At 41.9% G+C, this 15,618-nt stretch overlaps 1 protein-coding gene across 1 annotated transcript in view; it reads left to right on the forward strand.

Annotated features, from left to right (window-relative positions):
• Positions 1-15,618, forward strand: part of MAP2K1 (mitogen-activated protein kinase kinase 1) — a 130,156-nt gene that overhangs the window by 71,319 nt on the left and 43,219 nt on the right. The window contains exons 4-5 of the mRNA XM_011968489.1: positions 798-875; positions 1,879-1,930. Coding sequence (XP_011823879.1) covers positions 798-875; positions 1,879-1,930 — 130 coding nt within the window. The remainder of the gene's footprint in view (positions 1-797; positions 876-1,878; positions 1,931-15,618) is intronic.

The following is a 15,618-nucleotide window of genomic DNA, read 5'->3' on the forward strand; positions in this document are numbered from 1 at the left end:
TTTATATATATATATATATATATATATAAATATAAATAATACCACAGTTATATTTTATTGAAAGTTGCATATTTCCCCTGTTAGTAAATGTATTGAGGGCAGAAACCAGCTGTTTTTCATATATCTGACCCCCATAGAAGCTAACACAGTCTGTGGTACTTTGTAGGATTTGTGGAGTGAATTATTGCTTTCTATGACGTTTTTCTTTGGATTGATAATTATGATTTATTAGCACAATACCAAATGTACCTTGTGACATACATGATAGTGATAAAATGGCCAGCATTTGTTGAGCACTTATTATGTGCCATATGTTGTTCTAAGTGCTTTATATCTATTAGCTGGTTTAATCCTTAAATAGCCCTGTGATTATTATAATAGCCTAGTGATTATTATCCTCATTTTGCAGGTTGAGTTACTTAGTCAAGTTCCCCAGATAGTAAGCAATAGAGTTGGAATTCACATTTATAGTTTGCTTCTAGAGCCTGCACCCCAAACCACTATATTATATTGTTATTTCAGTGCAAATCAGGCCTTTTTGTGACTACTTAATTAGTAATTGAATGATATTCATGGGATTAGAGTTGTTATTTGAAACCTCCCACAGTGGTTTGCATTCATACCATATTTGATGTCAGCAATAAACCAATGGGTGCTTACTCTTAACCTTTTAGGAGGATTTGCCTGAGATTCACTTTCCTCATGAGGTTTAAAGATTCATTTTCTTCCCGAAACTTATCCCTTGAAAGAATAGTTGGAAACATTGTCACTAACTGGTCTGGTATTCTCATTCTTAGGATGGAGGTTCTCTGGATCAAGTCCTGAAGAAAGCTGGAAGAATTCCTGAACAAATTTTAGGAAAAGTTAGCATTGCTGTGAGTATGTTATGAAGGTTTTCTTCTAAGTTCCTCATTGATAAGTTAATGAGTTGGTAGGAAATGAACAAGAAAGGAAGATGGGAAGTCAATGAGGGGAAAGTTTATTTTAAAAAGTGGCATTTTCTCAGTAGACTCTTCCCTGTTTGGAGTCTATAGACACTGTTGTCTCTCTCGCATTAGAATGAGAAATGTGACTTCCTTTATATTAAAATCTGTGTGTCTTGAAAACCAGGGGCCAGGCACAGTGGCTTGCACCTGTAATCCCAGCACTTTGCGAGGCCGAGGTGGGAGGCCCAGGAGTTCAGCTCCAGCCTGTGCAACATGATGAGACCTCACTTCTACAAAAAAATAAATAGCTGGGCGTGGTGGTGCACACGTGTAGTCCCAGCTACTTGGAAAGCTGAGGTGGGAGGATCACTTGAGACTCAGCTGCAGTGAGCCATAATCCATAATTGTGCCATTGCACTTCAGTCTGGGTGACAGAGCGAGACCCTGTCTGAAAACAAAACAACTCTATATACTATGTAAAAAGATGGTTGCTTGATAAGGCAGGCTAAGAAAATGAAACAAAAGAATAAAAAATAAGGGGCTGGGTGCGGTGGCTCGTGCCTGTAATCCCAGCACTTTGGGAAGTGGAGGCGGGCAGATCATCTGAGGTCGGGAGTTCGAGAACAGCCTGACCAAAATGGAGAAACCCCATCTCTACTAAAAATACAAAATTAGCTAGGCATGGTGGTGCATGCCTGTAATTCGAGCAACTCAGGAGGCTGAGGCAAGAGAATTGCTTGAACCCAGGATGGTGTGGTTGTGGTAAGCCAAGATTGCACCATTGCACTCCAGCCTGGGCAACAAGAGTGAAACTCTGTCTGGAAAAAAAAAAAAAAAAATGGAGGGCAAATTTGTGATAATGATAAATGAAGTATTTTCCTGGAGTATTTTAAAATAGATTATTTTTCTAATCACCAGTATTTTGTCTTCTTTTACATTCCCGTTCCTCTAGGTAATAAAAGGCCTGACATATCTGAGGGAGAAGCACAAGATCATGCACAGAGGTAAGAATTTATTTGCTAGTTGTTGTGCTTTGAATTTTAGATATAATCCAAAGGTTGTTGCTTCCTCTTTTTTGTACGTTTTGTTTTCATGTAAAAGCCTTTTAATAACATGTTAAATCTTTTATTAAAAGTCATTGTTTAGTTTGGTGGCTGGGGCAGCAATTCCTACCCTCTTTTTGGTCTTGCTACACCTATTGCCTGTAACTGTGATGGACATAGTCATAGTCACCCTGGAAGTCCAGCTAAGAGCCTCAGCCAGAACTTAGTTATCCAGTCTCCGGTGTCACTTTTCACTGGACTAGATTGTGCATATGCCCAAAGTCAGGACTGGCCAGCTGCATATGAGTTTTGCTATAAAAGAAACTGATTTATTGCTCGGTGCAGTGGCTCACGCCTATAATCCCAGCACTTTGGGAGACCCAGGCAGGCGGGTGGATCATGAGGTCAGGAGTTCGAAAACAACCTGACCAACATGGTGAAACCTTGTCTCTACTAAAAATACAAAAATTAGCTGCCAGCCATGGTGGCGAGCTCCTGTAATCCCAGCTACTTGGGAGGCTGACGCAGGAGAATTGCTTGAACCCAGGAGGTGGAGGTTGTGGTGAGCTGAGATTGCACTGCTGCACTCCAGCCTGGGCGACAGAGCAAGATGCTGTCTCAAAACAACAACTGGAACAACAACAAAACACATTAAAAAAGAAATAAACTGATTTATTTTAATAAAGGTACACATAGACTTAACCATGTGAGCATACCATCTTAGGCATTTGTCCAAGATAAAAGATAACATATATCCACACAAATATTTAAAGAAGCTGTATTTCTTGTAGAAACAACTGAAATATCCTTCAACAGGCAAAGAGAGAAACAAATTGTTGTATATCTATACAATAGAATACTCTTCAACAATAAAAATGAACAGACTACTGATACACGTAATGTTGAATTTCAGAAACATTTATGCTGAGTGAAAGAAGCCAGACACAAAACAGCCCAAACTATTTCCATTTATATGAAATTACAGAGAGAATAACAACAAATCCATAGTGGCAGAAAGTAGATCAGTGGTTGCCTGAGGGGTCTAGGGAGAGATTAAAGGGGCATGAAGGAACTTTTTGGGGTGACACAAATGTTACATCTTTTTTTTTTTTCCAAGAGCACAAATCCACTTATATTTATTGACTTCTCATTAGTTTAAATCCTTGAGGGGGGCCGGGCGCGGTGGCTCACGCCTGTAATCCCAGCATTTTGGGAGGTTGAGGCGGGCGGATCACCTGAGGTCAGGAGTTCGAGACCAGTCTGGCCAACATGGCGAACCCTCGTCTCTACTAAAAGTACAGAAAATTAGCCGGGCGTGGTGGCAGGTGCTTGTAATCCCAGCTACTCAGGAGGCCGAGGGAGGAGAGGCTTGAACCCAGGAGGCGGAGGTTGCAGTGAGCCGAGATCGCGCCACTGCTCTCCATCCTGGGTGACAAGAGTGAGACTCTGTCTAAAAAAAAAAAAAAATCCTTGAGGGATACAACATCACTTGAATTCCTTACCAGGAAGAGAACTTCAGAATTTGGCACAAACTATGCCACTGGTTCTGTGGGCCCAAGTTACCTTTCTCCAGATTACTCTGGTGGTGTTTGGTTTGCCGCCAGGAGTTACTGTATTGTTCTTTGCTTTGTATTCGTAAGCGCATCTCTTGCCCAAATAGAATTGTGTTTCATCTCGGGCATAAACACTTTCAACTTTAGGAAGAACTGTCTGCTCCCTTTGGTTCCAGATACCCTGCTTATAGCCAGTAAAAATGGCCTTGCACCACAGCCTTCCACATATTTCCTTTTAGAAGTCCTGTTCCCAGCAGACCTCCATAGGATCCAAGATGGTGGGAAGGGCAAATGTTACATCTTGACAATGGTGATGGATACATGGGTATATACATTCGTTGAAAGTCAACTGTCCACTAATGTGACTGCATTTTATAGTATATAAATTATACCTTGGTATAGTTGCTTTTTAAAAAGATGAAGCCAGAGAACAGGAAATTGGTAAACATAGTGCTGTCGGCCATGTCCCTTCTGCCGCAGCACTGTCAACAGTGACTGGTGTAGGGAGGAGAGCTGAAGAGGGGATGAGTGAACTAGGGTGGGCTGGTGGAACTGAATGGACAGCTTACAAACCCCATAGAGTAGGTGATACATCACAGGTGAGCAAGCTGAGCACTAAGTGGAGCCACCTTTGACATGGCTGACTCCTGGATGCATTTTTTTTTTTAACGTCCCCCTTCTCTCCCCTAGTGTTCTTTTTGTTAGTCTTACTTCTTCCAGATACTGAGCTTTCAGGTCAAGGTCACTTAATTATGACAGTGTTTGCAAGTGTTGGAGGGTGTTCTGATTCAGTAGGTCTGGGGTAGGGCACAGGGACCTGAAAATTTAAAAATAGGCAATTAGCTGGGCATGGTGGCTCATGCATGTAGTTCCAGCACTTTGGGAGGCCGAGGCGGGTGGATCACTTGAGGTCAGGAGTTTGAAACAAGCCTGGCCAACATGGTGAAACCCTGTCTCTACTAAAAATACAAAAATTAGCTGGGCGTGGTGGCACATGCCTGTAATCCCAGCTACTCAGGTAGCTTAGGCAAGAGAATTGTTTGAACCTGAGGGGCAGAGGTTGCAGTAAGCTGAGATCATGCCATTGCACTCTAGCCTGGTCAACAGAGACTCTGTCTCCAAAACAAAAAAAAAAAAAAAAAAGTTTAATTGTAAAAAAATATATACATAAAGTTTACCATTTTCTCAAGTTTTCAGTGTATAGTTCAGAGGCTTTAAGTATATTCACATTGTTGTGCAGCCATCGCCACCATCCATCTCCAGAACTTTTTTCATCTTGCGGACCTCAAGCTCTGTATCTATTTAACAGCTCTCATCAGGTGTAGTGACTGACGCCTGTAATCCCAGCACTTTGGGAGGCCGAGGTGGGCAGATCATCCAAGGTCAGGAGTTCGAGACCAGACTGGCCAACATGGTGAAAACCCCGTCTTTACTAAAACTACAAAAATTAGCTAGGCGTGGTGGCACACACCTGTAATCCCAGGTACTTGAGAGGACAGGCATGAGAATCCCTTGAACCTGGGAGGCAGAGGTTGCAGTGGGCTGAGATTGTGCCACTGCACTCCAGCCTGGGTGGCAGAACAAGACTCCATCTCAAAAAAAACAAAACAAAAAAAACCCCACTATTTCCCCCTTTCCCCATCCGTTGGAAACCACCAATCTACCTTCTATCTCTATGAGTTTGACTACTCTAGGTACCTCATATGAGTGGAATTATGCAGTATTTGTCCTTTAGGTACTGTCTTGTTTTAGTTAGAATAATGTCTTCATGGTTCATCCATGTTATATGATGTGCTAGACACTGGTTCTTAAGTGCTAGTTCTTATGCTGTGGTCCATAGCCACACTTTGGGAAACAGTGCATTGGGGGTAGAATGAGTAGCTAGGTGGGCTGTCTAGAAAGAGGAGTAATGGCAGCTTGTCCCTAGTGGGATTTGTGAGGAGGAAAGAAATAGAAAATGAAGCACAAAGAAGAAAGTTGTACAAGTGTTCCCTCTCATTCCAGGGAAAATTTCTCAAAATATTGAAAAATTTCTGTCCGTGATAGACTTGTAGTTGGAATTTGCATGACCAGCTTACAGCTTGTACATATGGTTCAGTTTTGTGCATCTATTAATTTCAACCTGGGGCTGTCAAACTGCATTGTTAAGAACTACAGACTATTGGCTGGGCGCGGTGGCTCACACCTGTAATCCCAGTATTTTGGGAAGCCGAGGCGGGTGGATTACCTGAGTTTGGGAGTTGTAGACCAACGTGACCAACATGGAGAAACCCCATCTCTACTAAAAATACAAAAAATTAGCCGGGCGTGTTGGTGCATGCCTGTAATCCCATGGGAAGCTGAGACAGGAAAATCGATTGAATCTGGGAGGCAGAGGTTGCGGTGAACCGAGATTGCGCCATTGCACTCCAGCCTGGGCAACAAGGGCAAAACTCTGTCTAAAAAAAAAACAAAACTAGCCACTATTCTGACAAGAGCCGAGGAAACTCAGAGCTAACATTTAAAAAGAAAACTAGACTTCCTCTTCTGAAATTATTAGGAGTTACTGGTGAAGGACTTGCCCTCTCACCATAAACAGCTATAAAACTGAAAAACATACATGTGAAACAGTTGTAATCAGACTCTGAACAGATAAGGTAGGACTGTGATCAGTGAGAGATAAGAAACAGAAGCAGTAATCCCTATGATTGCTTCAGCTTTTTGCCTGGAAGTACTTCTTAAATCCCACCCCCATCCCCCTTTTTTGAGACAGGAACTTGCTCTGTTACTATGGCTGGAGTACAGTGGCTCGATCTCAGCTCATTGCAGCCTTGAACTCCCAGGCTCAAGCAATCCTGCCACCTCAGCCTCCCAAGTAGCTGGGCCTACAGATGTGCATCACCACGTCTGGATAATTTTTAGATTTTTTGTGGAGTAGGGATCTGGCTCTGTTGCCCAGGCTGGTCTCAAATTCCTGGACTCAGGTAGTCCTCCTGCCTCAGCCTCCCAAAGTGCTGGGATTACGGGTATAAGCCACTGCATCTGGCATATAAATCCCCTCGAGTCTGTTGGTGAATACTGATCTGCACATGTGCAGGGTGAAAGTCCATCAGACCGGACAGAAAATTACCAAGGAGCTATATGTTGAACAATTCCCGGAGTTTACACGGGGCTGTGAGAAGTTCAAGTTCCAACCATTCAGAATGGAAAGCCATAATTGAACATAAATGAAACGCAATAGAGACCCCAGAAAAGTCACCTTAGTTACCAGGTTAAACTGGCTCCAGGGAAAAGTTTTTAAAAGCTGTCCAATAAAAAAAGTCTCTGAAAGGTCAGTCTGATCTACAAGTTACTTAACAACATGGCAAAACAAAGTTTAACACTCGGAGACAACAGAATCCAAACACTCAAATTCAGTGTCCAGCATCTAATAAAAACAATTACCAGACTGGCAAAGAGGCAGGAAAAGCCAAGCCATACCAAAAGAAAAATCAATCAGTAGGAAGAGATCCAGAAATGAAAGAGATAATGGAATTAGCAGAAAATGACTTTAAGAGATATGAGGCCAGGCGTGGTGGACCAGCCTGGGCAGCATAGTGAAACCCCATCTGTACTTAAAAAAAAAAAAAAAAAAAAAAACAGAAGAGATGTTATAAATATATGCACAAGTATTTAAAGGGAAAGATGAGCATATAGGCAGAGAAATGGAGGATAAAAAGAACCGTGAAATTTCTTTCTTTTTTTTTTTTTTTAAGACGAAGTCTTGCTCTGTCGCCCAGGCTGGAGTGCAGTGGCAGGATCTCGGCTCACTGAAAGCTCCGCCTCCCAGGTTCAGGCCATTCTCCAGCCTCAGCTTCCCGTGTAGCTGGGACTACAGGCACCCGCCACCACGCCCAGCTAATTTTTTTGTGTTTTTATTTTTAGTAGAGAGGGGGTTTCACCATGTTAGCCAGGATGGTCTGGATCTCCTGACCTCGTGATCCACCTGCCTTGGCCTCCCAAAGTGCTGGGATTACAGGTGTGAGCCACTGTGCCTGGCCAGAACCGTGAAATTTCTATGGATGAAAATTTCAGTATCTGAAGTGAAAAATTGATTTTCTTGTGCAGATTAGTCCCTACATAAGAAAGGACCAGTTAACCTGAAGATGCTTTAATAGAGCTATAGAAACGGAAGCACAAAGAGGAAAAGACTAGAAAGAGATAAAGAGCAGAACCTCAGAGACCTGTGGGACAAGATTCAAGTAGTCTAAGTTACATGTAATTGGAGTCTGGGGGAAAGGGCAAGAAAAGAATGAGACCTATGGGCCAATTTCAGAGGCAGGTAAGACAATGTCATGCTGATGAACATACAAGTAACTGGAGTCTCAGGAAAGGAGGGGCTGTGCTGGCAGTAAACAACTGGGAATTGATGTGAGAAAAAAACACTGTTTACCATAATATCAAAAAATAGGAAATACTGAGGGACACATTTGACAAAAGATATCAAAACCTTAATACCAGAAACCACAAAACATTCCTAAGAAGGTTTAAAGAAGACCTAAATAAATTAAAGAAGGCCTAAATAAATGGAGAATTTAAAGAAGACATGAATAAATATGTTATTGATGAGAAGACTCGTGTTGTTAAGGTAACAGTTTTGCGTTAAGTGCTAACCCTATGATTGCTATGTAGGCAATTGATATATTAATTGATCTGTAGATTTAAAGCCATCATATTGAAAATCCCAGCAGCCTTTTTTGTCAAATTAACAAATTATATCTAAAATTTACATGAAAATGCAAAGGACCTGAAATAGCTAAGACAACATTGAGAAAAGAAAAAGCTGGGGACTTAGACTACCTGATTTTAAGGTTTATTATAGCTAGGTGTGGTGGTGCACACCTGCAGTCACAGCTCCTTGGGAGGTTGAGGCGGTAGGATCACTTGAGCCCAGGAGTTCTGGGCTGTAGTGTGTTAATGCCAGTTGGGCATTAACTTAGTGTTTGCACTAAGTTCAGCATCAGTGTGGTGACCTCCCATGAACAGAAGACTAACAGGTTACCTAGGGAAGGGTGAACTGACCCAGGTTGGAAGTGGAACAGGTCAAAACTCCAGTGCTGATTAGTAGTGGAATCACACCTATGAATAGCCACTGCTCTCTAGTCTGGGCAGCATAAGGAGACCCTGTCTCTTTAAAAAAAGGAAAAAAAAGAAAATTATTATAAAGCTATAGTTATAGTGTGTTGTATTGGTGTAAAGACAAACATAATAAGTCAGTAGAACAGAATGAAGAGTCCAGAATTAGACACATACCTGTATAGTCAATTGATTTTTGGCAGATGAAATTCCAAGGTAGTTCAATAGGGGAAGGATAATCTTTTTAATACATGATGCTGGAACAATTAGGTATGCATATGCACAAAGATGAACCTTGACCATTACCTATTACCACATACCATATTCAAAAGTTAACTCACTGTAGATCATAGGTCTAACTGTAAGAGTTAAGGCTATAAAAACTTCTAGAGGAAAGCACTGGAGACTATCTTAGTGACCCATGTTTTGGCAGTTTTTAAATGGGAGAAGGCATGCCCTAGGTAGAAAAATCAATCAACTGAGAATTTTATCTATACCTAAAATATTTGATTCTCAAAAGATACTGACAGGGCTGATGTGTGGTGGCTCATACCTATAGTCCCAGCACTTTGGAAGGCTAAGGCAGAAGGGTTGCTTGGTCTATATAACAAGACATCATCTCTACTAAAAAAAGAAAAATTTAGCTGGGCCTGATGGTGTGTGCCTATGGTCCCAGCTACTTGGGAGGCTGAGGCAGGAGGATTGCTTGAGCCCAGGAGTTGGAGGCTGCAGTGAGCCATAATCTTTCACTCCAGCCTGGAGGACAGAGCAAGACCTTGTCTGGTGGGGGTGGGGAGTGGTGGAAAGACACTGACAGAAATGGAAAGACAAGCCACAGACCAAGAGATGATATTGGCAAAACATATATCTGACAAAGAACTTTGTCTAGAATATTTGATGAAGACCTCTTATAACTTAGTAAAAAGAAACAACTCAATACAAATAGGTAAAAGATTTGAACAGACACTTTACTGGAGAACTTTAATAAAGATACTTTACACTGCTGGTAGGAATGTAAAATGGTATAATCATGTTGGAAAACAGTTTATCAGTTTCAAAGATGTTAAGCATTTACTGAATATACATTTAGCTATTTCACTCCTAGAATTTACTGTAAAGAAATGAAGGAATATGCCCATTCAGATACTTGTACATACACGTACATAGTAGTTTTATTTGTAATAGCCAAAAGATATCCATTAACAATTGAATGGATAAATAAATTATGGTATTTCCATACTATGGCATACTACTTAGCAGTAGAAAGAAGAAACCATTGATACATGCAACAAGACCTGGATGAATCTAAAGAGAATTATGCTGAATGAGAGAAGTAAGACAAAAAAGGATACACATGATTCCATTTATGTAAAATTCTAGAAACTGCAAACTTATCTTTAGGGACAAAATGCAAATCGGTGGTTGCCCAGGTACTGAGGGCAGGAGAGAAAGGAAATAATTACAAAGGAACAAGAGGAAGCTTTTGGGTGTGATGGACATGTTTATTATCTTGATTGTGGTGATGGTTTTATACACACACATATTAAATGGTACGTTTTAAGTGTATGTAGTTTATTATATGAAAATTACATATCAGTAAAGCTGTAAAATAAGTTGCTGAACACCAGTAATAAATTCTTAAAAACATTCAGAGAGAGGACAACCGTTTTGGAAAACAGGTATTAAAATTTGTTTTAAAATTAAATTACACCACCATCAACTGCACTTATTGGTATTTACCTAAGATAAATGAAAACATTAGCTCGTGCAAGGACTTGTTACACAAATGTTCATAGCAGCTTTGTTTTATAATTGCCCCAAATTAGAAGCAACAAAAATATTTATTACCAGATGAGTGGGTATATACTGATATATTCAAACAATGGAGTACAACTCAGCAATAAAAACAAACTATTGATACATATAACTTCAGTGAATCTCAGAAACATGCTAAGGGAAAGAAGCCCTGTACAGAAGAGTACATACTGTGAGAGTCTGCTAATACGAAATTTTAGAACAGACAATCCACAGTAACATATAGCAGATCAGTGACTGCCTGAGGGTCTAGAGGTGGGGATAGTTTAACATCAAAGTGCGTAAGGGAACTTTTCTGGAGTAATAGAAATACTAAATCTTGTTTGTGGTAATAGGTTCACAGGTGTAAACATTTTTGAAAATGCATGAAAGTATACACTTAAAATGCTAACTGTAGGCTGGGTATGGTTGTTCACACCTGTAATCCCAGCACTTTCGGAGGCCAAGGTTGGTGGATCACCTGAGGTCATGAGTTCGAGACCAGCCTGGCCAACATGGTGAAATCCACATCTACTAAAAATACAAAAATTAAGCTGGGCGTGGTGGTGGGCGCCTATAATCCCAGCTATTTGGGAGGCTGAGTCAGGAGAATTGCTTGAACCCGGGAGGCAGAGGTTGCAGTGAGCCGAGATTGTGCCATGTCCGGCCTGGGCAACAAGAGCGAAACTCTGTCTCCAAAAGAAAAAAAGAGTGCTAAATATAGAAAGCCACCTGCTTTCTAAGTGTATTGGCTGCCATCTTGTCCTCTTTCTACTGACAAGAAAGCATCAATAAGAAGTAGTCATTGGTTTGAGGGGGAAACAGTTTTTCCAGCAGTTTAGTGCTTAATCTGTGGCTTTTTAAGACCTCTGAGTTCCATGTTAGAATATTTTAATGTACTAGTTTCTTTTTTTTTTTCTTTTTCTTTTTTTTTTTTCTGAGACGGAGTTTTTGCTCTGTTTCGCCCAGGCTGGAGTACAGTGGCACAATCTTGGCTCACTGCAAACTTCACTTCCCAGGTTCATGCCATTTTCCTGCCTCAGCCTGCCAAGTAGCTGGGACTACAGGTGCCCACCACCACACCCAGGTAATTTTTTTTTTTTTTTTTTTTTGAGACGGAGTCTCGCTCTGTCGCCCAGGCTGGAGTGCAGTGGCCGGATCTCGGCTCACTGCAGGCTCCGCCTCCTGGGTTCAAGCCATTCTCCTGCCTCAGCGTCCCGAGTAGCTGGGACTACAGGCGCCCGCCACCTCGCCTGGCTAGTTTTTTGTATTTTTTAGTAGAGACGGGGTTTCACCGTGTTAGCCAGGATGGTCTCAATCACCTGACCTTGTGATCCACCCACCTTGGCCTCCCAAAGTGCTGGGATTACAGGCGTGAGCCACCACGCCCGGCCTAATGTATTAGTTTCTAGGAAATAGGAGTAGCTGAAAGGAGAGGAGAAATGAACATTTCTTAAGCACGGAGTTATGTTCTAGGCTGCAGTTGACATATGCAGTCTACCACTGTGGAAGGACGAGTGAGGTCAGTGTTGTAGGAGCGTCTGGTGGAGTAAAGGCATCCCATCCTCTGTGAAATGGAGTCTGCGTGCCTACTCAGAGGTTGCTGTGAGGATTAAGAAATTACATATGGAAAGCAACTGGCAAAATGTTTTGCATATAGAAAGCTCTAACAAATGCTAATTGCCTTCCCTGTTTCTTTATATGAGTTATAAGGAAACTAAAAACCAGAGTGATTAAAACCTGAGCTTTGGTTTCTATATGTGTAAAATAGGAAGTTCATCTATTTGTCTCTCATTAACCTGTAAGTTTCTTCAAATCTGGGAACATGTCTAATTGCTGTGTATGTATCTTCAGTCCTGAAGATGATAGTAGAGAACAGTTGTTCTTTGAAGGTTTGTTACATGGTTGGATGTACGATTAACTTGTGCCAGAACACACAGGAGTCAACTTGTGAAACTGGGCGAAGGACCCGTGTCTCTTGCTCTTAATACAGTGTTTCTTTGTAGTCCTATGTTTTTCTCTACTATGTACCTACTATGGAGCATGCCCTGTGTTTTTCAATGAAGAGCTCTAACTTTATTTCTGCTCCAAGGAGAGGGAGGTTTCAGCACATTCCTGGAACAACCAGCTTTCTTTTCCCTTCCGCCTAGTGCTGCCCCCACCATCTTAGGGCTTTCTTTTCTGACTTCACCAATTGTTGCTCTTTGGCATGAAGAGCTGCTTTGTGAGCCAGATGGGTCTCTGAACAGATGTCTTTAGTGGAGAGTTTACCACTTGCACAGCCAAGAAAGGCAAGTCACTAGAAGGACTTCTGTGTGGGCTGGCCTGGCTGCTCAGCATTTCAGACTCCTGTTGTTTACAAGTCTTCTGCAGAAGCCCTGGAAGAATTAACTGTAAGGCCTGGACTGTGGAATGGTACTTGTGCACAAGCAGTTCCCGAGCAAGCAGCACAGTGAGTAAATGATTCCTGGAAACCTGAGTTCAGGTGAAAATGAGAGAGAACAGTCTCCTTGTCCCTGCGTATGGGCTTCCTCATGGCCAGTTCTACCTCTGGTCTAAATATATTCTTCCCTGATGAAATTTCAACTTCATTTCTTCTTCTGTCCTTTAGGAAAAATAGGGAAGAGTAAAGAGGTCTTTTCTCTGCCTCAAATTTTTGTTTGTTCTTATTTGTTATATTTATTTGCTGGACATAGCTTAGTGTTTTTTTCTTTTTCTTTTTGAGACAGGGTCTCGCTGTGGTGCCCAGACTAGGAGTGCAGTGGTGCAGTCATGGCTCACTGTAGCCTTGGCCTCCTAGGCTAAAGCAATTCTCCTGCCTCAGCCTTCCGAAGTGCTGAGACTACAGGCATGAGCTGCTAGGCTAGACTTGATTATTTCAATTACCATTTGCTATGTAACAAGCCTCCAAAACTTAGTAGATTAAAATAACAATTTACTACTTTATACAATTTATTACTTTTTCTGTGGGTTGGCAGGTCCTCTTTCTCCATCCTCTGTGAGGCTAAAGCCCTGGTTTCTTCCAGTAGCAAGTGGGGGTAAACCTTAGTACTCAAGTACCCTTTAAGCCTCTGCTTATGTCACGTTTGTTCATGTCCTGTTGGCTAAAGCAAGTCATGTGTTTCAAGCCAAGATTTAAAAAGTAGAGTGAAGTCTCCATCTCTTGTTGGGAGGAGCTATGAAATATGGTAGCCCCTATTTTTCCACTCTATCACAATGATAAAGTTGAAGGTTCAAATCGTGACTGTGCTACTTATTGTGTAACCTTGGATGACTCATTTAACTTCTCCAAACCTCGGGAAAATAGAGAAAACAGAACCTACCTAAAGGGTTGTGTGCAGATTAATTAACACACACAAAGCACTTAGAATAGTGCTTGACACGTAGTAGGTACTTAATGCATTTTACATGTTGCTTAGATAAATTGGTAGAGGTTTTTATGATTACCAGCAACAGAAACCAGCCTGACTTGGTTTAAGCTTCTTAAAACTTATTCATTAGAAGGATCCAAGGGAAGTTCAGAGAGTCCTTTGAAAAGCTGATCCTACAAACCACGGTAGGGTAGGAACCAAGGCTACTCTGGTTAGGAGGTTGGCTCACTCAGGCAGAAAAATAGCTCCCTGGCACACAACTGTAACAGTGCTATTGCTGCTGGGCCAACTGTCCTCTCCTAGCCTCGTTTAGGGGGTAGGCATGGGCTCAGTGACCTCCCAGACGGGTCCAGAGTCATTGCCTCTGAAGCATCCACTCTCACCACAGTCATGCAGATGTCAAGGGACATCATCCTCTCCTGCTCAGTGCTGGGGGCTAGTTGGTGGTCCCATTACCTAGTCCAGGTTGAAAGTGATTTCTGGGTGTTCCCTGCTCTAATTAAAACTAATGTACAAGGCCGGGCGCGGTGGCTCAAGCCTGTAGTCCCAGCACTTTGGAAGGCTGAGGCGGGTGGATCACGAGGTCAGGAGATCGAGACCATGCTGGCTAACATGGTGAAACCCCGTCTCTACTAAAAAATACAAAAAAACTAGCCGGGCGAGGTGGCGGGCACCTGTAGTCCCGGCTACTTGGGAGGCTGAGGCAGGAGAATGGCGTGAACCCGGGAGGTGGAGCTTGCAGTGAGCCGAGATAACAAAGGTGCTCTGGGGCCAATGTTTTGCTCTTTCAAAGCATTCACTGTAGGTAGGATTCTTCAAATATAAGTTTTCATAGAATCTTGAAAAAGGCAAGCAAATTACATCAATTTGATTCATACATTCCTTCTTAGAAATATGTCAGTGATTTAAACGTAGGTATTCCCGTACTTACAAAGTTTTAAGTGAGAAGTGCCTCGTGGTATTTTGAGGAAGGTTAGCTGTTTTCAGGTACCATTTAGTTACTGTTTTTCCACCGAGGTAGTAGCCTTTTGAACATTTTTCGGTTATCTTTCTTCAACTGGGTGAGTATGTCCTGGTCCTAGTTTGGTACGTTGCCTTGGTTGTACACATGGTAGCTTTCCTACATTTCTAATATGTCTGCATCAGGTGGGGACACAAAGGCAAGCACGTTCTCACCCTCATTCCTGAAGTGATTTGTCTCTGCCATAATGGAGCAGGACTTCTTGGGCAAAATAAGTTCAGCTTGGCTAGCTCAACTGGTCCACTGTGATTTGTCCTGGTGTTATACAGAACATTGCATTCTATTTCCCCTGGGTGTTCAAAGGGAGAAGCAATCTGTGCAGTTTAGCCTGGTGTATGTGATTTGTGAGCTGTTGATCGGGGTGGGTATAGAGCTGTTACCCCTTTGGGGAGTAAGTTTCTCTGAAATCTCTGGGTGACATTCTGACAGTCATAGGTAGGTACAGGTATATGCTCCTCCGTATCTATTCGCCTACCTCCTCACAGTCTTTTCCCCCATCAAAGAGAAGTAATTCATTTTGTAAAATATTTATAGAATACCTGCCAAGTGCAAGGTACTAGGTGAATTACTCGTTAGGCATAGAATGGGCTCATAAATGAATTGTGCCCTCCAGGAGCTGAGTCTAATGGGAAAGAGACATATCTGTAAATGACTCTTGTATATAGTGGAACACAGCCAGTATCATTGTTTTGTGCATGAATCACTACCCTGCCAACTTTCAAACAGAATCCGATGTGACATAGTGACATAGTTTATTAGTCAGAATTCTTTGGTGTGGCAGAAACCCAACTCAAGATTACTTTTTTTTTTTTTTTT

This window comes from Mandrillus leucophaeus, unplaced genomic scaffold, assembly GCF_000951045.1.
Source record: "Mandrillus leucophaeus isolate KB7577 unplaced genomic scaffold, Mleu.le_1.0 Scaffold12, whole genome shotgun sequence".
Taxonomy (NCBI): Eukaryota; Metazoa; Chordata; class Mammalia; order Primates; family Cercopithecidae; genus Mandrillus; species Mandrillus leucophaeus.